This window comes from Macaca thibetana, chromosome 2 (assembly GCF_024542745.1).
Source record: "Macaca thibetana thibetana isolate TM-01 chromosome 2, ASM2454274v1, whole genome shotgun sequence".
NCBI lineage: Eukaryota > Metazoa > Chordata > Mammalia > Primates > Cercopithecidae > Macaca > Macaca thibetana.
The window spans coordinates 144,260,860-144,285,837 of NC_065579.1; the positions used below are offsets into that span (position 1 = coordinate 144,260,860).

The 24,978-nt window shown below is 42.4% G+C and overlaps 1 protein-coding gene across 1 annotated transcript; it reads left to right on the forward strand.

The window, feature by feature from the left end:
- Positions 1-4,308: 4,308 nt before the first annotated feature.
- CCDC174 (coiled-coil domain containing 174) lies at positions 4,309-24,167 on the forward strand. Its single transcript, XM_050781724.1, has 11 exons — positions 4,309-4,429; positions 7,020-7,124; positions 8,139-8,239; positions 11,501-11,559; positions 14,201-14,378; positions 17,689-17,784; positions 19,466-19,608; positions 20,084-20,178; positions 20,708-20,840; positions 22,898-23,050; positions 23,860-24,167. Exons 1-11 carry the CDS (start codon positions 4,388-4,390, stop codon positions 24,156-24,158), a joined length of 1,404 nt encoding a protein of 467 aa, XP_050637681.1. The 5' UTR covers positions 4,309-4,387; the 3' UTR covers positions 24,159-24,167.
- The last annotated feature ends 811 nt before the right edge of the window (positions 24,168-24,978 follow it).

Below are 24,978 nucleotides of genomic sequence, written 5' to 3' on the forward strand. Positions count from 1 at the left end.
CAGAGTTAATCAACGAATGAATGAATGAATGCAAAGCTAATGTAGTCTCAGATCCAGCGAGGGAGGAAGGACAGCGTGGGGATCCCAGAGCTAGGCTGCCTCAACTCAAATCCTGGGACCAAGACTGCCTGTGTGACCTTGGACAAGTTATTTACCTTCTCTGGATCTCAGTTTTCTTCATCTACAAAATGAGAATAATAATAGCATCTGCCCCTGAGGTTGTCGCAGGGATTCAATGAGATAATGCCAATGACAGATGTCATGACTGACGCCAATGAAGCTTAGCTTCTTTGTCATGCAGGGCACGAGTCCAGGTATCTTTATGCCTCACCCTGTGCCCGTGCTTAGAAGCTAATTTTCCTAGGTCCAACCTAATCTTTTTTCACACATTGGATTCAGCTAATTCATTCACTGCTGAGTAATTTATTGTTAGAGCCAGTGGTGTTGAAGATTGAACAAAGGTTAAGATGCTTTGGTCTGGACACATGGGGGAGAGACACATTTTTAGTTTGAGGAAGCAGAAAACCATTTTCACAAGCTTAAAGGAGCCCGGGACTAAATTAAACCTCTTGACTTAATCACTGATTAAAACATTACAATAGCCGCACAGGCTACAGTCGGTGAGTCCAGCCTGCAATCATGTCCTTCTGAGGCTTCATGTTGGAAAACGACTGCAGATGATTCAAAATAAGAGCATGGCTTGGTGGCTATGCTCGGGGGAAAATAATTGTCGTCTGCTTCAGGTTTCCTCTCTCCCCCTTTATTTAAAGCACCTAGGAGACTTCATAGATAATTAAAATCTAATAAGATACAAGAAGGAAGAAGATAATTAATCTCCCACCCAGTCCCACTCTCTTGGAACTCAACAGGGGTGAGGACAAACTGGAGGTCAAAACACTGCAAAATATGCAGTGTCATAACACAGACTGTTGGTACGCACACGCCTTCTGCTGTGAGAAAACTGGCACTGAGCAGAACTATCCTGCAAGTGATGCGTGCACAGCATTTTCAGTTTGCAAACCATTTCTACACTCTTTATCTCAAACATCCTGTGTGCCCAACTGGGTAAGAGAACCGAGACTCAGAGGGAAGATGGGAGGTGCCAAACTAAAGGAGCGTAGCTGGAACTGAGCGCTAGTAGCCTTGGAGGAAATCCTGTGCTCTTTTCACCAGGCTAGGATGTCCCTGACCTCCCTTTCTTCCAGAACAAACCCAAGTCCATGTGTTTAGAGGGTAACTGGGTAAAGAATATACTGGGCAGGGCTTCAATTTTTGTACTTGGTAGAGGAAGGCAATTCCAGATAGAACCAGACTCTTGGAACACATAAAGAGGAGAGTTTGAGGAAATGGGATATGTGAAAAATCATTTGCATGCCAGGGGAGCATTCTGGTCAAGGCAAGATTAAGTCTTTTTGTGCTTTTGCAGCCCGCAAAATGAGTGAGCCTGGGAATAAAGGGGACTCACTAGCTTGCTCCTGGTCATGTAAGTGGCTTAGGAGCAAGATGGTTACAATCAGCTGGATGCCACTCTAGGAAGAATTTCTGACAAGGGTGAGGGTGCAAACCTGCATCGCCAAGACGGAGATGACAATCAAGGACCCTGTCAGGCATCATGCAGAGGAATCTAAATTCTCATGGTCTTCAGGGACATTCACATGCAACTAGAATTACCTTCTTTCTAGCTTCCCAGGATCAGAACACTCACTGGCCTCATTGCCAGGGGCTGGCTAGGCAAGAAAACCAACATTCATAGTTTAGAAGCTGTGTTTCTTCTATATAAATCCTTTCCTCGCTTTCTGAGATGAAATCAATCTATATTGGTTCCACTCGTTACAAGTAAATAACATGCCAATAATTAACTCAGCGTCTTTGAGGTTTTTTGTTTTGTTTTGTTTTGTTTTGAGACCGAGTCTTGCTCTGTTGCCCAGGCTGGAGTGCAGTGGCCGGATCTCAGCTCACTGCAAGCTCCGCCTCCCGGGTTTACGCCATTCTCCTGCCTCAGCCTCCCGACTAGCTGGGACTACAGGCGCCCGCCACCTCGCTCGGCTAGTTTTTTGTATTTTTTAGTAGAGACGGGGTTTCACCGTGTTAGCCAGGATGGTCTCGATCTCCTGACCTCGTGATCCGCCCATCTCGGCCTCCCAAAGTGCTGGGATTACAGGCTTGAGCCACCGCGCCCGGCCCTTTGAGTTATTTTTTAACTGAAGGCTTCCTCACTTCCTAGCTGGGAAATGACCTCTGGCATGCCATTTAAGCAACTGAACCTCACTTTTTTTCCTTTTTAAAAAAATTATTATTAATACCTTTTAATGTTTCACATTTTCTTTCAGAAGATTTGTAACAAAAATACACGGAATTTAGTATGTGTTTCAATAAAATGGGTAAATACAAAATCTGAACAAGCCAAGTCTATAAGGTATAATCCTTCTTGTGGGGACAGAACACTCCACTAAGAAAAGAGAATCACAACATTAGTAGGCCCGATTATCTCATATTGCTTACTGTTCTAATTTCAGACACTGGCGGACTCGGATAAATAAACAAATGAAAATAAATAAATAAGACTGAACACAGTCAACTGCCTCAATTCCCCTCTCCTTTTCCCTTTTCCCATTTTCTTCATACAGCCAGATGAGATGAGGATGTGATGAGCCTCATTTTTCTTCTAATGTGGGGGACAATAGTTCCGCTTCTAGAACTCTTGCAAGGATTATATAATATAATCTACGTAAAGAGTAATACACGTGCCCCACATGTACTAAATGCTGCTGTTACAATCATTATGATCACTTTCGCCTTGCTGCTGTAACAAATTGCCACAAGTTTGGTGGCTTAAAACAATTCTTGTAGCATTCTGAAGTCAGAAGTTTGAGATGAGTGTTCAAGACTAAAATCACCGTGTCAGCAATGCTGCATTCCTTCTGCAGACTCTGGAGGAGCGCCCATTTATCTGCTTTTTCTAGGGCCTCCTGCATACCTAGGCATGGGGTCCCACTCTCCCTCTTCAAAGCATCTCTGATCTCTTTCTGACTCTGGCCATCCTGTCTACCCCTTATAAGGATGATTCGATGATAGGGGACCCACCTGCACAATCCAGGCTAGCTCCCCATCTCAATAGCTTTAATTTCATCATCTCTGCCAATTCCCTTTTGCTATATAAAGGTCACCATATATCCAGATTCTGGGTATTCGAAGGTAGACATCTAGGAGTGGGGGTAAGGGTGATTAGTCTGTCTACCATAATCATTAACATGTTTATCAAGACTAGCTCATTTAACTCATCTAATCTTCACTAAGACCCATGAGGTAAATGAAATTATATCCCCTTTGGAAACTAAGGCACAGGGAAGTTAAGTAACTTGCCCAAGGTTACACAGGCAGTAAGCAGTGAAGCAGCGATTCCAACCCAGAAAGCCAGCTTTAGAGTTCACTTTTTTTTTTTTTTTTTTTTTTTTTTTTTGAGACCCAGTCTTGCTTTGTGCCCAGGCTGGAGTGCAATGGCATCATCTTGACTCACTGCAACCTCCAACTCACGGGTTCAAGCGATTCTTCTGCCTCAGCCTTCTGAGTAGCTGGGAATACAGGTGGGCACCACCACGCCCCGCTAATTTTTTTTTTTTTTTTTTTTTTTTTTTTTTCAGTAGAGACAGGGTTTCACCATGTTGGTCAGGCTGGTCTCAAACTCCTGACCTCCTGATTCACCCGCCTCGGCCTCCCAAAGTTCTGGGGTTACAGGCGTGAGCCACCGCGCCCGGCCGAGGAGTTCACTTTCTTAAGAGCTGAAATAATGTAAAGTGGCACATAATAAGCACTATATTAATGTTAGCTATTATTCTTGTTATTTCTGCTAAGATTAATATAATAATCCTTATCTCGTACGCTCTTCTAAGAACCAACTATTTAACGTGTGAAAAGTGCCAGGCAGCAGGTCGTCGAATTGTAGTTAGATTCTTCCGGTCCTCCCAATCCACCTTTCCCGAGACGCTCGAGTTCACTCACTCAAGCGTCAGCCTTACCCAAGACGGCGTTATCTTTGTCCCCAACCCCACATCCGCCCCACCCAATATGGCGTCCATCACAATCAAAAGCTTTTTCGGCCCTTCTCAAGATGGCGCCCACGCTAATCTTGTTACCTTCCGCCCTCAAGATGACCTTAGCAGTTAGCGACAACCTCCGCACTCTCTGACCTTTCCAAAATGATGGCGAACGTAATACGCACCACACTTTGACCTTCTCAAGATGGCGTTGAGCTGACAAACTCGCGTCGCAAACTCACGCAAACTCAGTGTCGTTATCGAAGACACTTCCGGTTGCGACGGAGGTAGGTTTACGAGGCCTGCTTCGGGTGCGAAGGGTTGCTCTTGGGCCGGGTCACTGCGGCACGACCATGGACCGTAGGAAAAAACCTTTGGACGTCACGGCCTCCTCGGTGAGTGAGGGTATGAGGTAACTCCATGGGCTCCGGGTTCACCCTATCTCCATCAGACAAGAATGTCGACCTAGCTTGTTTCTTCAGTCGGGGACCCAGAGATCTGACCTCTCCCCTCAAACAGGAATCCCCGACCTGGATTTTCTTCTCCAACGGGGATCCGGTTCAGTTTTCTTACAGGATCCTGAACTGGGCTTCTCTTCTCTGACACGCGCCCGAACCAGAACCCTCAGACACGGACCTGAACCTGGTGTCCCGTGGGTTAGGAATCTCCCTACCTCCCTCTGCCCTGCCCGCAAGGACCTGCACCTCGCCAGCCTTCTCCCTTACAGTCGGGAGGAACCGTAGCTTCTTTTTGCTATGCAGACATATCCTCTTCCTGGTTTCTCCTCCATTCAGGGACCCCCAAAGTCCTCCCAGAACTTTAGAATGTGACATATTCCACAGGAGCCGAAAGTGCCCAGCGTACCCCACCTGGAACTAAATAGTTGTTAATGCAGCCATAGGGAACTGTGAAGTCTGAAAGGATGTAAGCAGTTTTATTAAATCAGCTACCCTAGAAAGAAAACATGTTCTAAGTACACATTTTGTGCCAGCACTTTATATGCACTCTCACTAATCCTCCCAATGGCTTTAGGAGGTAGGTGCTATTAATATCTCCGTTTTATAGATGATGAAATTGAGGCCCAGAAAGATGAAGTAGCTTTCCCCAGCTTACATACAGAAATCTTAGTGATAGCCGGGCGCGGTGGCTCAGGCCTGTGCTCGCGCCTGTAATCCCAGCACTTTGGGAGGCCGAGGCGTGCGGATCACCTGAGGTCGGGAGTTCGAGACCAGCCTAACCAACATGGAGAAACCCTGTCTCTACTAAAAATAAAAAAAATTAGCCGGGCGTGGTGGCGCATGCCTGTAATGCCAGCTACTCGGAAGGCTGAGGCAGGAGAATCGCTTGAACCTTGGAGGCGGAGGTTGCGGTGAGCCGAGATTGCACCATTGCACTCCAGCCTGGGCAACAAGAGCCAAACTCCGTCTGGGGCTGGGGCGGGAGAAGAAATCTTAGTGATAGACCCTTGCTCATTCAGTCTAGCTGACTCCAGAGCTGCTGCCTTTTCATCATCAGAGCAAATTGCCCAACCTTTGATTTAATCTTGAATTTACTTAAGAGTATTAGTACACAAAGGGAGTATGAAGGAAAACATAGGTGTCCCAATATTTGAGTACTAGTTATTATTGGTAACTAGTATTGGTTAAAATTGGTACTAGTTATTATGTTTGTTTGAAGATCAGGAACCAAAAAGCTATAAATATTAAAGCCAACCTATACTGATAGGCTAAAATTAGCAATAATTGTAATAAGAATGCTATTTGAGAATTTACAATTTTTTTAGCATCTTTTAAAGTCAAAGGCCATTGTAGACTAGGAAGATATGTGGCTGGAAAATTTGGTGTGGTTAAGTAAGCTGAGAAGAAAAAGAAGTTTTTCATTTGTTTTTAAGAATTTACAGTATTAGGGTCTGCAGTGAAACTGCCCTTTGCATTTTTAAATGATTACCTTTTAAATCAATTTCTTCCAAAATGGAAATTGAACTCAGCCATTTTTATTTTCCTTAACAAGTAAAGTGATTTTTTAAGTATCTGATGGTTAAGTCAGTGATTAAGTATGTGATTTACAAATGCCCATCCATATAAGCAGCTGTACCTGGACCCTTAAAAAGGGAACTGTTGTTTTATCTTTTGCAGAGTAGGCAGGGGTGACAACTGTAGCTGAGGGAAAGGCACTAATACTCACCCAACTGCCCCACTCCCTATGCCTTGGCCTTCTTTCCTCTTCTTGAACTGTGAGATTCAGCCAAACTTACGGTTTTTGAAATGGATTAAGTCAGACGTGGAGCTGTTACAATTCACCCAGTCTATTTTATTTCTAGCTGTTGAAATAATGTGTCTTTAAAGGCTCTGCTCAAAGCTTTCTCTGATCACTCTGCTCGGAAGGAAATGCTCCCTTATCTGAACTTGTGTGCTACTTTCTTCCATTCTAGAGTCATTTGTTACATTTTGCTAGTATTATAAATTACTTTCCTTGTTACATTGTAGGCTCTTTGAGGTAGAGAGTATGTCTAATTCATGTTTATGTTCTGCTCTTCAGTGTTAAGTACCATGCACAAACTGGATGCTCAGATAGTTTTGGAATAACGGCATTTCCCTGTAGAAATAATAAGTAGTGATGATTAAATGAGTGCAGTGCTAGTCACAGAGAAGGTGCTTAATAACGCAAGTTTAATCTGAAACTAAAAGATGCAGACTTCATTAATTTTATTTTGCTTTATCACTTTCTCCTTGACTAAGGAAAGCCTCAGGTGTTGAAAGTTAGAGTAAAAATGCATTTGCAGCAGAGGTAGAATGAAACATGACTTAGCTTAATTTGTGTACTGGATTCTACATTTAAACATTAAGTTATTTAAACATTTAGTTTTTTAGCCATATTTGTCCATTTAGCAGAACTTGAAATATTCCTTTGGAAATTAAAATAATTTAGCAATCCAGTCATCTGCAAAAATTTAATATTTTTGTTTACTTACTGCTTTTATTCTAGTTGGTAGATCTTAAGGCCGAACTCTTCCGAAAGCAAGAAGAATTCAAACAAGAAAAACTTCTAAAAGATTCTGGAGTTTTTGGAAAACCAAAAACAACTAACAAGGTAAAAAATAAGATCTGATGATCTCCATTGGTTCCAAACATGAGAGAATTATACCATATTTAAGTGTTTTAAGGTTGTCAGTGGTATCTGTACACATAAATGTTGAGGAAAAAATATCTTGTGTTTAACATTTGCATGAAATGTTATTAAAATAGAAATTAGTAAGATTATATAAAAGTGCATAGTAATGTGGTAATTCTTTAGCACTTCTTTTGGAAAAATGTGGATTGTTTACATTTCGTAAACAGATGGAAGGTTATCTGGTTCTATAGGTGTTAGGTATCCAAATAGAGATAAACAATTAGATAATATAGGAATATAGCAGAAAATATCAGGGTGAATAAGAGCTGTGAATGATTTTTCCAGTTTTATAGGTAATAGTGTCTACTATTTGTATTACTAATTCTCTGTAATATGTACATTTTCATTAGTCTTGATTTAGGTTGTAATCATTAAGGAGATAAAAGATAGTAGGAAGTGATTCTGCACTCAAGAAGCTCTTTAGGCTGGGCGTGGTGGCCCACGCCTCTAATCCCATCACTTTGGAAGGCCGAGGCAGGCAGATCACTTGACCCCAGGAGTTCAAGACCAGCCTGAGCAACATGGCAAAACCCTATCTCTGCAAAAAAAAAAAAATTAGTCAGGCATGGTGGTGCGCATCTGTATTCCCAGCTACTGGGGAAGCTGAAGTGGGGGGATCACTTGAGCTCAGGATGTTGAGGCTGCAGTGAGCCGAGATCGCACCACCACACTCGAGCCTGGGTGACAGAGTGAGATCCGGTCTCAAAATAAATAAATAAATAAATAAGTTATTTATGTAATTGAGGGCTCTTTTTTTAGCTCCTGCTTGCCACATATAATCAGTTTCTTTGTAGGACACAGCTTATCTAGTTATCTCCATTGATTCATAAGATCTCATGATCTCCTTTGTTTTTTTTTTTTTTTTCCTGATGCACAAGTAGATTTTTTTGGCAATCATGTGGTTCTGTTTTGTCTTCTAAAATTATTCTCCAGAAACCAAGTATCTGGAGCAAACAGAATGTAGGCGTTTCAAATCGAGCTGAGAAGGATGCTGAACAGAAGATTGAAGAACAGAAGACTTTAGACAAAGCAAGGTAAAGTTATAAACTCTGGTAAATATAGTTACCTTTGAGGCTGCCCAGGCAGAGACATAGAAGTTCAAATTTTGTTCTTTTTGATTTACAAATTTTATTTTTAACATCTTTCTAGCCCAATACTCTAAGTACTCTAAAAATAATATAATTTGCAGCTATATCTGTAGTCTTATCATAAAAAGGTAAGACATAGTCACAGTTTATAAGATGAAACATTCCTGCTTTCAGCCTTTGTTAGACACTAAGATTATCAATACATTATTAAGAAGTGTCCCCATGGTGTGGGCTAGGTGGGATGACATTAGAATTTAGAAACCCTAAATTTTCCCCCCACCCTTTTATTTTGAAAAACTTTAAGCGTACATAGAACATTCTAGTATTCTTCACCTAAATTCCCTAGTTAACATCTTGTCACAGGTGCTTTCCCTCTCTCTCACACACACACATGCGTGTATGGAGAGACTTTGTTAAGCATCATACTTTCCCTCTAAATCTTTCAGCATATATCTTCTGAGAACAAGGACATTTTCCTACATAACCACAATACCACTATCATACCCAAGAACTTTAACACTGATAAATGAGTATTACCTATTTTGTGGTCCATATTCAGATTTCACCAGTTGTCCCAGTACAATTATGTACTTTATAGATTTAAAAAAAAAAGATTAATCCAGGATTCAAAGATTACACATTGTATGTAGTTGTCAAATCTGTTTAGTCTTTTTAAATCTAGAACAATTCCCTTGCCTTTTGGTTGTCTGTTATGCCATTAACGTTTTTAAGGGTCCAGGCCAGTTAGTTCTGCGATGTCCCACAACCAATTAGAGTCACATGAAATGTTTTTGGTAAGAATAATATGTAGACGGTGTTGTATCCTTCCCATTGAATCACATCAGGAGGCTTATAAGGTCAGTATGAGTCATTATTGGTGATGATAGGTTTGATTACTTGGTTAAGGTATGCATACTTGATTTCACCACTGTAAAGGTGCCTCCTCAATTTGTAATTAATAGTAATCTGAAGTGCAATTAATAGTAATCTGAAGTGGGAAATTTGGAGACTGTGTGAAAATCCTCTTCACCAACTCGTTTCCATGCAATGATTTGTTACCATTAATGAGTCTTCATAGTTATCATTTATCACATTGCTGGTTTCAGAATGATGATTTTTCTAATTCTGTCATTCCATCTTTATTATTTTTCTAAAGAAAAGACAGCTTCACTCTCAGAGAGAATCCCAGGCTTTAATGTTTGGCATGACATGCTTTTGGATACATGGAATAATAAAATTCTGTAGTTGCAAACAGAATTGCCAAGGTTGCTCAGCTATCTTGGGTCTGAAAATAGAAGGCAGAATATTAGCCCATTTGTGGACTTTTTTTCTTAACATTTGACCTGTCCCCAACAGACCTCAGGCTTTACTTAAAGATATGATCAGTTTTGAGACATTTCCCACTCTTGGACATATTCTCAGAATTTTAATTTTGTCCAAAGGTACCATGATCTTTTATTATTTTGCTCTGTATATCAAGAGTTTTTTCTTGGCACTTTGCTGTGCTTTTTCTATGCAGTAACTTTTCTGAAGCACTTTGGTTTTGCTGTGTTGTGGGAGTCAAGACATCTGCAGGACATCTGCCTCCCTCCAGAGCTCAGAACACACAAGCACAGTCCCAGGCGTTTTTGAGGTGGAAGGCCTTGGGCAAATTAGTTATCCATTAAGACTCTTTATCTGTGAAGTGAGGTGGTTAATACTTAGGTTATGAAGTCCTTCAGGGAATTAAAGGAGATACATAGTGTCTGGCACTTAGAGGTTGCAGACAGTGTCCCTGCTGTCATGCTCTGAATTCCATCTTTCTAACTCAACAGAAGAAATTGTTCTTTAAAGTCACTGGTGACATCCTCATCCACTAAATCCAGCGGCTGTTTCCCTGACACCTTCCTTGATCTCGATTATCCACTTGTAGACTGTTCCTGACCCCTGAAAACTGTTGCTACACCGCACCAAGTTTCATATCCTTTCTCACGTGCTCTCGTTCTTGCCTGTCTCTGTCTATTTTGCACCATTCTCTGTTTTGCTCAGCGCCCTCTGCTCTACTGGTCTCTCTTCCTTGAAAATGTCAAGCTCATTCTCACTTAATCTTTCCTTTTTCTGCCCTGCCTCCCCTGCCCCCAGATCCTCCTGTGGTTGGCTGCTTCTTGCTGTGCAAACCATGGCTAAGCTGTCATGTTCGAAAAGGTTTCCCCTGACTGCCGTCTCTGAGTTAGTGTCCTGCTCACTCACTCTAACCGGACACTTGTTGCTTTGTGTTTTGTTTGACTTTTAAATTTTTTTTAGTTTTCTTTTCATTAAAACAGTAAGATCCTCTGATGATCAGCTAGTTACATAAGAGCCCTCCAAAATAGGGGTCTTAGAAGCCTGATATGAGTGAGCTGGTCCACCATGCACTGCATTACTGCGGGTCAAGGGGCCTCTGCTGGCATGTGTCTGTTCCCTTTACAGCTCTTCTCACAGTCTCAAATCCTCCTTTTCATTGCTTTATTTATTTAGCTTTATTGTCCTTCTCCATCTCTAGAATGGAAACTCCCAGGAAACTGGGACTTTTTCTTGTTCCTGTGAGTCCTCAGTACCTAAAACAGTGCTTGGCAGGTAGGAGGTGTGCAATAAGTGCGTGGCGAATGGATGTGTAAAATAAAAGAGGAATATTTCTGACATTGTGATTAAGAGTGATCATTCACAGGAGAACTCGCAGATGACCTCTTTGGGGCTTCTCTTTACCATCATTAAGTATTTCCAGAATAAAGAATTGCTCACCCTCTCCTGGTCTGTACCACTGAAAAATACATGTCATCAGGATTACTGTGAGCAGAGAGGCTGCTTTGTTGGAATGTTGATATTTGTTTTAAGTTGGCAGTTAAGTTGTTGGAATCTTAAGTCAGTTGATTCACTTATTCATTCATCAAATATTGATTGAGAACCTGCTGTGTGCCAAGCGTCATTTTAGGCCCTGGGACCCAGTGATGAATAAGAGGACACAGGCCATGCACTCACGGAGCTTCTGTTTTCCTTGACAGAGCAGACATGGGGGAGGGTGGTCTGAGGGTCTCCTCAGGATGGTGTGGTCTGTGCTGGTTGTGGTTGTCTTGACCCCATGAGGCTGGGCCTCATGGGCAGATGATACCTGTCAGGCAGGGAGTGGGGGGGCAACCAGGATGAACAGTTTTAAGACTATTTCTAATACTTGTATTTTTTTTCTCCTAGGGAAAAATTGGAAGAAAAAGCCAAATTATATGAAAAAATGACTAAAGGAGACTTTATAGGTAAATAAAATTTTTTATTTCTACTTCATTTTCTATAATTCATACAGCCCTTTGATATTACATTACTTGTTAAAATAACTGTAGGAGTAGAGAGAACATTTAGACATCAAAATTTTACTTTCTGTGGCTGTACAGAGACAAGAAAATCAGCAATAATTTACCAAGTGTCTGGTGGGTGCCTGGCAGCATGTTAGGTGCCTGGAAGGGAGAAACAAGTACTGGAAGCCAGATCCTGTGCCTCTGCCCTCAAGGCAGGGTCATCCTCCGAGGAAAATGGCACAGAACAAAGCAAAGTTAGGGAACAAGGTCTGAGTCAGTCACAGTTACCTGCAATTACAGCTGTGCTAAAACAGGGTGGGTGGGGCTGGGTGGAACTGTGGTTCTGTCAGGTGCTAGAGTTACTTTTTTCTTTCCCTATTATCCCTCTATTTTTTTTTTTTTTTTTTTTCTGTGATGTGCTTATAATTGCTCTAAATCTGTTTGGGTGTAGTGGCTTACGCTTGTAATTCCAGCACTTTGGAAGGCCAAGGCGGGCAGATCACCTGAGGTCAGGAGTTTGAGACCAGCCTGGGCAACATAGTGAGACTCTGTCTCTACAAAAAGTAATTTAAAAATTAACTGGACATGGTGGTTCATGCCTATAGCCCCACTACTTAAGAGGGTGAGGCTTGAGCTCAGGAGTTTGAGGTTACAGTGAGCTGTTGATCCTGCCACTGCATCCTGGGTATAGTGATCTATTGATCTATGATCCAGCCTAGGTGACAGAGTGAGACCCTGTCTCTAAAAAAAAAAAAAAAAAAAAAAAAAAAAAAAAAACTCCCTTATCTCATATCCCCCAGAAAAAACCCAATCCATAATTAGACAACAGTAGAAGAGATTTTATGAGGCAGTGCCTATTTCATTCCCAAAAGGCAGGGAAAGTGAATATGTAATCAGGGAAGTCTTTTGGGAGAAGTTGGGCTTACCTTTGGCAAGCTGGAGAAAGGAATCCTGCAGGGCTAGATTGGTGAGCAGACCAGCCGAGGAAGGGCAGGGCCAGAGGTCAACAGAGTCACCTAGCCTAGCATGGCTGGGGCCCAGGTACAGTAGGAGAGAGGCAAGGCTGGTCCTAGGTCCCTGGCTGCTGCTTCCCAGACCGCAGGGGCACGTTCCCTGTACAGCAGGAGCCCAGCACGGGAAGGTCAGACACTCAACAAAGCTAAGCACTGTAGGAGAGGGTTTGCCTTCTTCCTGAAGAAGCAGCAGGATGGCCGCCTACTGGGAGGCCTCGCTAGCCTATGGCCTTATAACTCAGACTACATCTCCTCTCTATTTCAGGAATTTTGTGGTTTTTAAAAATAAGTTTATTTTAGGCTGGGCATGGTGGCTCACACCTGCAATCCCCGCACTTTGGGAGGCCGAGGTGGGCGGATCACAAGGTCAGGAGTTTGAGACCAACCTGGCCAAGCGAAACCCCGTCTCTACTAAAAATGCAAAAATTTGCCGGGCGTGGTGGCAGGCGCCTGTAGTCCCAGCTACTCGGCATGCTGAGGCAGGAGAATTACTTGAACCCGGGAGGTGGAGGTTGCAGTGAGTCAAGATGGTGCCACTGCACTCCAGCCTGGGCGACAGAGTGAGACTGCATCTAAAAAAAAAAAAGTTTATTTTATTAAAGTCTTTTCTCTTTTGATTCAAACTTTACTTATATTGTTAATATAGAAATCAGGTCCAAAGGAGTGTGAGTATAGAAACCTGATTTTGTCAAAGCCAGCAAGCCCACCTCCTGATAGATATGTCAGACCTACAAGTTTGGGCAAGTTATGTTTTGGAGCCTCAGTTTTTCTTCACCCTAAGGTGGGGAAAACACCACCACTGGTAATAGGAAGCCTAATGTCAGTTCAATGTAGCTTAATCTCTGTCATCAGAGAAAAATACTCAAATGACTGTGTCCTAAATCCAGCGTAGTGAAACTTTAGGTATACATAATTTGTGCTACATGAGCTATCCTGGGTTAAATTAGGTGTCACGGATTGTTGTTTAACTTTCAGTGTGTGTTTTAGCTCCTTAAGTGGACCATAAGCCCTGTGGGCAGAGTGTCTTGCATATCTGTATATGTCCTGTAGGGTCTCGCTCCATGCCTTGCCTGGAATTGGTGTTCATTGGCTTGACAAGAACTCAGATGACTTCTTTTACCTGTATTATGATCTTTAAAACATTTACCAAACCACAACAGTATAATTAGGGTTAGTGATCTAGCCCACATGATGAGACAGATATGTAACACCTAAAGCAAGAAGTTCTACTGTCCTGATCTGATGACACGGAAAATGCAGTTTTGCTTCTGTATGATGTAATTGGTTGGATGAGTTGCATAAAATCAGACTGTTGTGTTATCTTAAAATGACATTCTAAGATGGTTTTGCTTACTCAGGTAGTGTATTGATGAGGCAACAGAAAACTTTAGGCTTTTTCAAGATTTTTTTGTGTAGTATGTGTCAGTTCCCAAGGTGGCTGTGTCTTTGTAAACGTTTGGGGAGTGGAGGCATTGTCTGATGAGCCATCAGGGGTGATGGGGCCACCAGGCAATGAATGTGACTGCTTCTTGTCAATTCCATGTGTGATTTTCCTTTTTGATGTCTGAAAACTGATTTTTATGTTGTAGATGAAGAAGTGGAGGATATGTACCTTGTGGATTTCACGCAGAAGATCATAGACAAGCGCAAAGAAATGGAGGCATCTGGTGCCCATAGAGATTCTCAAAAGGCAGGAGAAAGGGACGACGATGAGGAAAACCTTCCTGAGGGAGACATCCCTCCTCCCCAAGACCCCAGTGAAGAATGGTTGGTAACATCATGGATTAGCTCTGAGGAACATCCTCAGACTTGTGCTGACATTTTGGGAGTGATTTTGTTGGGTTGTTATCAAGCCATTTCTCTTTATTGTTTCTGGGTGTTCTTTTGAGACTTCCTTTTAAGTTAGGTTAGATTAGGTTATTATGGATGTAAAAACAGTAGCTCAAATGAAGACATAATTACAATAATTACATATAATTACAAATACTGACTGAGCTCCTGCTGTGTGCCCAGCCCTGTGCCAGGCCCAAGGAGACTCTGCGTGGCAGACTTGGTTTGCCTGGATCACTAACATGAAACAGTGCGGGCAGAGCGCCTTCCTTTTGTACCTGTGCTGCTGCCTTACCTGTGTCCTCGTTCTGACATGGTAGAGAGCTGCCATCTAGGAGAATGAAGCCGGCAGTGGTGGCCCTGTATGTCTTACTCTGACTGTGACATTGTTTGGCAGTGTGGTGTGGACTCATGGGCCTTGGACGGTTCCAGCTGTACCTCTCACTGACTGTATGATCTTAATCAGGTTTCTCAGTCTTTGAGGCTCAGGATCTTCCCTTATAAAATAGAGATTATACTGCCTCATTCCCATGACCCTTTACTTTAACCCCCCTTCAAGAAGTAAGAGTGTTCTGGGCTATACAAGAAACTGCTGCCTGTGAAGTATAAGCAGGCATTTTGTAAACCTTTGTTATTGACATTTCCTGAATTTTGCCTATATGTAGATGAATGATAGAAGAACCAAACTCGTCTTTTCCTTAAAGAGACTATCAGTAAGTAGAGACACCAGAATGGGAATTCTGTTACAATGATTTTTTTCTACCTAAGATATTATTGTTTGGAAACTATTCAGCCGTTCTTGAAATTGCTGAGAGCTGTACTGATGCTCTGACAATTTTCTGGGAACACACTCTCTTGCCTTTGGGATCCTTCTCATCCTCCTTTCAAGGCTGGAATAGCCTCCTTATAGTGGGCATTTGTTAGGAACTTCTCAGGACTCTTTGCAGCAGGCGTTGATCTTTTGTCAGCCTTTGGCCCTGTGGGTAGTCATTGATGAGCTGAAGAGAGCAGTCCCAGCTACTGTGGATGGCAGAGAAACTGCATCTTCATTCCACTGAGGGTGTCCATGTTGGTTCAGAAATAACATTCTCATTGGGATAAAACAGGTATCTTCTTACCGACTTTCTTACATCTAAATAATTTGGTACCGTTTGGAACAGGTACCATTTGGTACCATTTGGAACAGGCTTGAACAGCCTGCAAGCTATAAGGAACCGAAAGAGAAGAACATACAGTCTCTTCTTTTGGTGCCTTTCTTCATCATTTCTTTCTTTTTTATTTATTTGTTTTTGAGGCAAGGTCTCCACACTCCGTCACCCCGGCGGGAGTGCAGTGGCATGATCATGGCTCATTGTAGCCTCGAACTCCTGGGCTGAAGCAATCCTCCTGCCTCAGTTTTTAATTTTTTGTTTGTAGAAACAGGGTCTCACTATGTTGCCTAGGCTCTTCTTGAACTCCTTGGCTCAAGCAATCCTCCCGCCTGGGCCTCCCAAAGTGCTGGGATTACAGGCGTGAGCCACCATGCCTGGCCTATCATTTCTAATCTCTAAGTGATTGCTCTCTCATCTAAAGTCAGGTAGCACTTAATATACTTCCTGCTCTTCAGGTATTACCTATTATTTAATATTGACACATACTAGGCCTCATTATCAGAAAAGATTTTAGCAAACTTTTGGTAGTTTTTGTGTACCCAGTGTTGTTAATAAGCATTTCATGGGTGTGTGCCTTAACTTCCCCAGACCCTTGGAAGATGGCATGGCTGTTAGCCCTCCTGTATTACTCTCCTTGCCTGAGGAAAGCTTTGTTTGCCTGCAGGGGTTGCTCAGTGAGTGACTGCTGATTAGATGGAGCCGTGGCTGACTACTGTCTTGCCACTTCTATTTAATGGGATCTGTATGTTTTGGAGGCCTTCTCCAGAAACAGAATAGTCTATGATTGCTTTTCAAAGCAGAAATCTCATCTCCTTTGAAACGTCTAATGTCTTTTTAAAAATTTTTGCTTATTAATGCCTGTGTGATTACAAGCAATTTGCCAGTGATTTGAAGAGTTTGGAGGGCAATTGAAGGTGTCACATGCCACCATATGGTGAAGGAAGACGCTCTGCAAGCAGTTCTGACACAATTTTTTGTTTTTAAATTAAGCTCCAGAATCGTAATTGCTTGTAAAATCCTTTTGATAGTTAAATTCCAGGTGGTAGAAAATCTTTCCAAGATACTGTAAATAATTACACAGACCATCTGGCTAGATGGTTTTCTTCCCCATCCATTTGGGGGGGAAAAAAAGGAAGAAAGAAACTGCTTGCTGCAGTTGGAGGTTTTATTTCTTGTGATAATCAGCTTCAGTACTAGAGTAAACACTCAGTTTTTAAATCACAACTAACAATTGAAGTCAGCATTGCTTGAGAGGAAAAAAAATTGCTAACAAAAGCAAAGCCACGTACCTGCCGAATCTGACCTTAGATTGGTCTGCCAGGTAGTACTTATTGGACCCTTAAGTGTGTATTCAGTACCCTGCTAAAGGCTGTAGGAGATTCTCTGCCTGTAATTTAAAAAGTAAAATATCTGTTGTGTCATATTACAAATGAGATGTTTTTCATGAAAATCCGTCCATATTTTCTATTGTAGGAAGTCAGAATATTTCATTTTGCCTTGCTATCTGCCTGGCTTAGCTGTCTAACCACTGTCTAGTTTGAGCAAAGATGAGGAGAGAGGTATGGTGTTTGGCTTCCTCCTAATTAAGAAGAGTCCAACTCTGAAAAATACTGTGAATTTCTTACATTACGAGATTGCTAATACATTGGGTAGAATTATACCAATTAGAGGAAATAAGAGAAAGAAGAAAAAGTCTGACTTGAAGTCTGTGAGGAAATGAGCAAGTTGAAAATCTCAGGCACAAGGCAAAGTTACTAAGATACTGATAAAATGTCTGGAATTGTCTCAACTAGATTAAAGTAAGTTCATAGATGCTGCAGCAAAATTCTGTGTGGGTGATTTATCTGTGAAATCAAAGACATAAATGATCAAAATTATTGTCAACAGTTTCTAAAACTAATATTTAATAAGGAGCACAATGAGCTTATTGTGTGTCAGCTTTAAAACGCATACTCCTATCAGTGGTGGTGGTCTCTGAGGCTGGGGGCTCTTCTTGGTAGTGAGGCTTCTCTTTCCCCTTCACTGTTCACCTACTCCCTGACTTAGGGGCTTGTACATGTGTACAAGTCCTTCACATCCTTTTGCTTTCATTTCAGGGTGGATTATGTGGACTCTTTGGGGCGTTCCCGGCGCTGTATGAGAAAAGATTTGCCAGATCTGCTGGAGATGGATAAAAATCTTCAGGGGAGACTGTAAGTGTGTGTGGTATGCAGAGCTCTGCCCAGGTCTGAAATGCAGCCATAGGGATTGTTTTGTGAGGGGAGGCTGTTTTATAATTAATGATCTCTGTTGCTCCAGTAAGGAGATATTGATTGATTGAAGCACTTTTTAGTGGTTAGCATGCACATACACACATAATCCACACTTGGAGAACAACCTGACTGGTGGATGAGTAGAGCTGTCTCTTTCACCTTGAAGGATGTCGGACTACGGAGTAACAGAATAAGCCCAAACCAAACCAGCAAACCAGCCTTTGTGGAGAAAGTGGTTTGAGAATTTATACTTTATTTTCCCACAAGCAAGTGGCTCCAGGGAGAGAACTTATTCACTTTTTCTTTATGTATCATTGCATTTTTGAATTAAGGACCTTTTTTTTTTTTTTTTTTCTTTGAGACGGAGTCTCGCTCTGTCGCCTAGGCTGGAGTGCAGTGGCGCGATCTCGGCTCACTGCAAGCTCTGCCTCCCAGGTTCACACCATTCTCCTGCCTCAGCCTCCTGAGTAGCTGGGACTACAGACGCCCGCCACCACGCCCGGCTAATTTTTTGTATTTTTTTAGTAGAGACGGGGTTTCACCGTGGTCTCGATCTCCTGACCTTGTGATCCGCCCGCCTCGGCCTCCCAAAGTGCTGGGATTACAGGCGTGAGCCACCATGCCTGGCCAAGGACCTTATAACTAGATTTTTCAGCAGGACCTAAGACCTAAGAGATAACTCTAAAACATAAAATCTGAGAGGTAACTCTAAAACACAAGACCTAAGAGATAGCTCTGAAACATCCAGGAAAATAAATTCCTCTTACTACAGGAACTTTTATGTGAGAAGTGTTGGGAGAAACTCCACCTTGTCCAAGTCCTGCAGGTTCAGGCATCCAGCAGATAGCCTTTGGCTTGGCATAAGAAAGGGAGAGTGGAAACCTTGAGCTTCTCAGGGCCTGGTCATCTGCAAGGACAGGAGACATCACTCAGGCCAAAATGTTAAGCAGTTTTCATGTCCCCAGACGAGAGACCATCCACAGGAGGAGACCCAGAGTTCCTCCTCCCTGCCTGGGCCACCTCCCATCTGGTCAGCCCAGGACCTGGGTGGAAGGAAAGTTTTATGTCTTGAGTGCTCGGGCAAGATTCCGTCATGCTAACGTAACGAGTCTCGTGCTTGAGTAAGAAGGGCGAAGGCTGGCCAGGTGCAGTGGCTCATGCCTGTAATCCTAGCACTTCGGGAGGCCAAGGTAGGCAGATCACCTGAGATTAGGAGTTCAAAACCAGCCTAGCCAACATGGTGAACCCCTGTCTCTACTAAAAATACAAAAATTAGCCGGATGTGGTGGTAGGTGCCTGTAATCCCAGCTACTCGGGAGGCTGAGGCAGGAGAATCCCTTGAACTTGGGAAGCGGCGGTTTCAGTGAGCCGAGATTGTGACACTGCACTCCAGCCTGGGCAACAGAGCAAGACTAGTCTCAAAAAAAAAGGAAAAAAAAAAAAGAAAAAAAGGTGAAGGCTGTGTAATTGATTTTCTAGCAGTCTTGTGGGTCAGAAGCCTCTGTAGTTCCCTGTCTTCTTTATCAAGTAGTGTTACTTATCCATGATGCAGTTGACTGTACTTAAACACTGATATCTCAGTCCTTATCTGAAGATAGTTTTTGCTGTGTTTTCCTGCTAGTTTTGTTAGTCCTGCTAATGAAAAAACCCTGTTATCTGAAGATATGAGAAAAGAACTTCAGCGCCAGCAATGGGAGGAAGAAGAAAGAGAGGCCCTGAAGAGGCCCATGGGGCCCGTACATTATGAAGACATTCGGGAAAATGGTATGACTATTTTCTTGCAGCTTTGCAAATCTTTTTTCTAATCTTAAACTAATGGCAAACATTAAGGGAAGTATTCATAAAGCAATAGCTTTTACATGGAAATTAAAGATCCTGCTTTGGAAATTGAAAATATCTCCTTTGTTCACTTCATAGCCTTAAAATACTCACATTGGGAATATCTTCCTGACAGAGGGTCTGGTAATCCAAGGGATTGTTTCCCAAGAGAAGTGGAGACAGCCCATGGCTGAAAGCAAACAAACGCTTGTTATGCTTCCCTTGGCCAACAGGACGAAAACTTGGTCTAACTTTTGTGTTTCTTTGGTGTTTTGTTTTTTCACTTAGCTGTTTTCTTTTTCTTTTTAAAACTTGTGCCGAATATCACTGTGTTTCTTTTTGCTTTGGTAGGAAATGTGGCTTGAGTGTAGTTGAATGATCAGGACAGTCTGATCTTTTGGGTAATTTGCACTTCTTTCAGAGGCCCGGCAACTCGGCGTTGGGTATTTTGCCTTTGCCCGAGACAAAGAGTTGAGAAACAAGCAGATGAAAACCTTAGAGATGCTGCGTGAACAGGTACAGATAAATCCCAAGCGGCTGTGAGGAAGGATGCGAGCGCTTGGTTTCTTGCTGGACCACACTGCAGAAAAATCTAGTAAATTAATTAGAAATTAAAATTGATATTTGGAATTGCATAAAGGTAGTTGCCATACTATTTTTGTGTTTCAAATTTTATAACTGCTCACAAGTAACCTGTGCAACTTTGATGTTTTAAATCTGGTGCCAAATGTGGTACTTTGGAGCGGCTTGGATGGGAAAATAGTAAGTTACTTAAGGGATTAAGGTGTAGGACGGAATGGGTTGGTTTCCTTGAGTGTTAAGGCTTGCAAGGTGCTCTTTGAACACTTACGAAACTTTGTAAGACATCGGAGGGTTCGTATAAGAGTACTTCATAGGGCTTCATTGTAAGGATCTCAAGGATAGCTTCTTAGAGGTGGCCTGAAGATCAATTAGCTAGTCTATTTTTAGAAGAAAATTTCATCTTTTTGAACAGGAATATTGCAAATTTGGCTTCAAGCAAATAATTTTCTGATTTTCTATTCAGACAACAGATCAGAGAACAAAACGAGAAAACATAAAGGAAAAGCGAAAGGCTATCTTAGAGGCAAGACTTGCCAAACTTCGACAAAAAAAGATGAAAAAATCAAAAGAAGGTGGAACAGAGGAAGAAAACAGAGGTATATCATGTCTATGTTGCTGAACTTCAAAAGGGAAAATTTTGTTCCATTGACGTCTTGCTAATAGGGCTGGCAACGTGAAAATTAGCCATTTAGTTTTATATCTAAGCAAACAGTATACCTTTGAGGTACTGGCAGGAGCAATTTTTATAACCAAAGTGATGCAGAATGACATTCAATATTTTTAGGCTATAGATGAGGCTATGAAGCAACAATACATTGTGTTGCGTCTTAGAATGGCATAGTCTTGTAACTGAGACTTAGTAAAGAGATATTTTAAGATAAAGTTTAGTTTTGCATATATATGTTTTAGACTTACATTTTTTGCTATTGGTTATTTTATATATATATTTAAAGAAACTTATATTCATAAAGTTATGTAGTAAAAGAATTTAGAAATACGAATATCGACAGCTTGCCAAAGCTTACCAAAGAACCGTGCTGCAGAAGTTGGTGATTTGGAACTTGGAGCACGGTTCCCCTTGGAAACACTATTAAATGCTGTGTCAGACTAGCTTATTGTATAAGTTGTGGTAGTATAAGCTAAACTGCCATCAATCTAGAGACTCCTACATAGAATGGCTCAAACAAAATAGAGATCCATTTCTTTTTTTTTTTTTTTTTTTTTTTTTTTTTTTTTTTGAGACAGAGTCTTGCTCTGCTGCCCAGGCTGGAGTGCAGTGGCCACATCTCAGCTCACTGCAAGCTCCGCCTCCCAGGTTTACGCCATTCTCCTGCCTCAGCCTCCCGAGTAGCTGGGACTACAGGCGCCCGCCACCTTGCCCAGCTAGTTTTTTGTATTTTTTAGTAGAGACGGGGTTTCACCATGTTAGCCAGGATGGTCTCGATCTCCTGACCTCGTGATCCGCCCTTCTCGGCCTCCCAAAGTGCTGGGATTACAGGCTTGAGCCACCGTGCCTGGCCCGAGATCCATTTCTCTACTTAACAACTTGGAGGTGGGTGGGTGAGTGGGTATCCAGGGTAAGTGAGCAGCTTTGCCCCAGGTGGTCATCTAGTCCCAGGCTTCCTCCAGTCTTGCTATTTCTGCCATTTCCTAGAGTATTTTTTCTTCTGCACAAAGCTTGCTCCCCTGCTTCCCTGTTCATGATCCAGCCTAGGGGTAGGCAAGGAGACGAGCTTCCTTTTTAGAGATATGAGTGGGAACTTATATACGACCTATGCATTTACATCCCACTGGCCAGAGCTCAGTCCTGTGGGCCACACCTCACTGTAGGAGAAGCTGGGAAATGGCCTCTCCAGCAAGCTGGCCACATGCTCAGCTGAAACCTGGGGGCATTCTATTACCCAAAGGAAAAGGGAGTGTGGGTATGAGGGGTCGTACAGCCCTCCAGCTCTCACAAAGCTTATGTGAAGCCATGGGCCGTTTCCTAATGTCTGAACAAAACCAGAAACATTTGGGAATTTGAAAACCATCTGTTTAGTTTCAGATAAATGCTGTCTCTATAACATGTTAAGCTGTGCAGATTGTTTCACTAATTTTGCTCCATCTCCTGAACATCTGTCATGTCCGGAAAATGTGAAGTGCCACCACAGTGTTTTTTAAAAATCCATGTTTCTTTTACATTTAAAAAATGTGACCAAAATTGAACAGCCTACACTAGACCCCAACTCTTCATCCCCTTGGCTCTGCTCGCTTCGCCTCAGATTGTGATGTTAGTTGAGTGATTTGGGGGTTTCTGGTCCTGCAATTGCCAGTTTGGAGAAGCAGCGTGGCATAGTGAGGGGCACAGAGACTAAAATCCATCCAGCCCAGCCCAGGACCCCAGCCCGTATCACTTTCTACCTGTGTACCATTTCGGAGCTTAATTTTCCCCCTCTATAAAATGGGGATAACATGGAAATATTGAATTTATTAGGACTGTTATAAGAATTAAATAACCTGTTGTATACAAAAGACTTAATCCACTGCCTGGGACGTGATAGGTACTTCATAAATATTGATGGTTACTTTTACTTTCAGGATTAGCATGTTCTATATTTTTAAAAATAGCTTTAGGCTTTGTTATGACAGTGTCTTATTCCCTTACAAAAAATAGATGGAGATGTTATTGGGCCTTTGCCACTGGAGCCAGAGCCTGTGCCAGCTCCACGTCCTGCTGCCCAGAATAGCAAGGTAGAAGTCATTGTCCAGGAGAGGAAGGACACCAAGCCCGGAGTGCCACACATCCGGGAGTGGGACCGCGGAAAAGGTAAGGGACGTGGGCTCTGAGGTGTAAGAACTCTCTAGTGAATGGAAAATGGTTTTTTTTCCAGAAGCACTTGGGGTAAGTTTTAACTTCGTGCTGCCTCGTGTGGTTTTACAGCTTTGGAATGCCATTTCTCAGGATCTGCCTTTAAAGTATTATGAAGGTTTGGTGTTCTCATGTGCTCTGTTTTTTGCAGCCTCTTTTATGTTCAGTTGAAAATGGTTTGCATGCCAGTGTACTAACCTGGATTCACACATGGTTCCACTGGGGAATTTTCATGGACATTTTTTTGGTAAATTCTCTAGAGTGTCCACAGCAGCCTCTCTTTGGAAGACTATGGTTTATGCCTCTTTGAAAAAAATCGTTTCAGTAGAATATAGTCCATGCTGTCTGAGCTGATAAGATCCAAAGCTAAAGTAAGAGAAATGCAAGAGCCACTGTTAGAAATAGAGGTGAAATACCAAACAAGGTTGGGCAGGTCCCGTTTGTGTCTTCCAAAACTCAATAAAGGACAAAATTTGTATTTTGGTATGAAATACCTACAGTGTCGTGTCAAGCAGATGATTTGTCTGTATTTCTCTTTTTCTATATTTCCCATCTAGAGGTAGTCACTCCCTTTTCTTAGCCTGGGCTTTTATACTGGTTGTAGGTATTATTTATACCTTGTAACATAGTTTTACTGTTGCCATTCTTATTCTTTGGATAGTTTGTGGTGGCTTTTAAGAAATATATGCAACGCTTAGATAATAGTAACAATAAATTCAACTGATTTGTTAATCTGTTCTAATAATTTTCTTTCTCATTTTTACTAGAATTTTCCTTTGGATACTGGTCGAAGAGGCAGTCAGATCTCCGGGCTGAGAGAGATCCTGAGTTTGCCCCACCGTCAGATTACTTTGTGGGTCAGAAGAGAACTGGTTTTTCCAGCAGCCAGGCATGGAGCAGGCCTGGGCCAGCACAGAGTGACCCAGGGCAGTGCTCTGACCAGAGCCACGGACCTAGCCCTGCACATATATCACCCACTCCTGCCCCCGACAACCCACCACAAGCCCCCACAGTTACTTTCAAAACTCTGGATGACATGATTTCCTATTACAAACAAGTGACTTGATCTTTCAAAGCACCCTGACTTGGGTTTGTACTTTGATAGTGCCTTTCTCTCCCAGAAGGAGAGAAATGACTTTAGGAACTGAATTTGTACCTTTGTCCTCTCCTTTTCCTAGGAGGCACACACTTGAGGTTGGATTGGTCAGTAAGGAGGAAAGTCGTGGAAACTTTGGCCACTTGGCTGTTCATTTCATTCTAAGAGGGATATGGACATACCTACCTGGATTTACACGTGAACTGCAATAGAATAGAAGTATTTATTCTGTAAAATTTGACACTGAGATGTGCTTAAAACCCTATCTGTTTCATACCTACTCCCATGACTTACTCATATTTAAGGGTTCTTTTCCATTCCTTTTGCAAATACTAGCATGCAGGTGTCTTTATTCCAAGGGTTCAGCTTCCAGATCAGCTGATGGAACATAGGTCAGGAGGAATTTCTCCCTGTCAAGCAGTGGCAGACTGCATGGGAGGCAAAATGCTCTGTTCTCCAAGAGGACCCGGAAGTAATCACATAGGAAATGATAAGGAAGACCAGGAGGAGCTCTTCATAGTCCAGAAAGGTAGAAGTGGGAGTTGTTTACTTACTTTTACTGTCATACCATCCTATTACCTACACTCCTGTGTGCAGTGGGCATTCAGTAAATGTGTGTTGAATGACGGACGTACGTGGAGGCTGCTGGACCTGGTCAGAGACTGATACGCCTTAGCGGCAATGGTTACAGCTTTTCAGCGCATCCCACCTCCCTGTCGCCCCCATGCTCAGCTTCCTTACATTCAGGAACCTGACTTGGATCAGACTTGGGGCTGCACAGTGGAGCAGG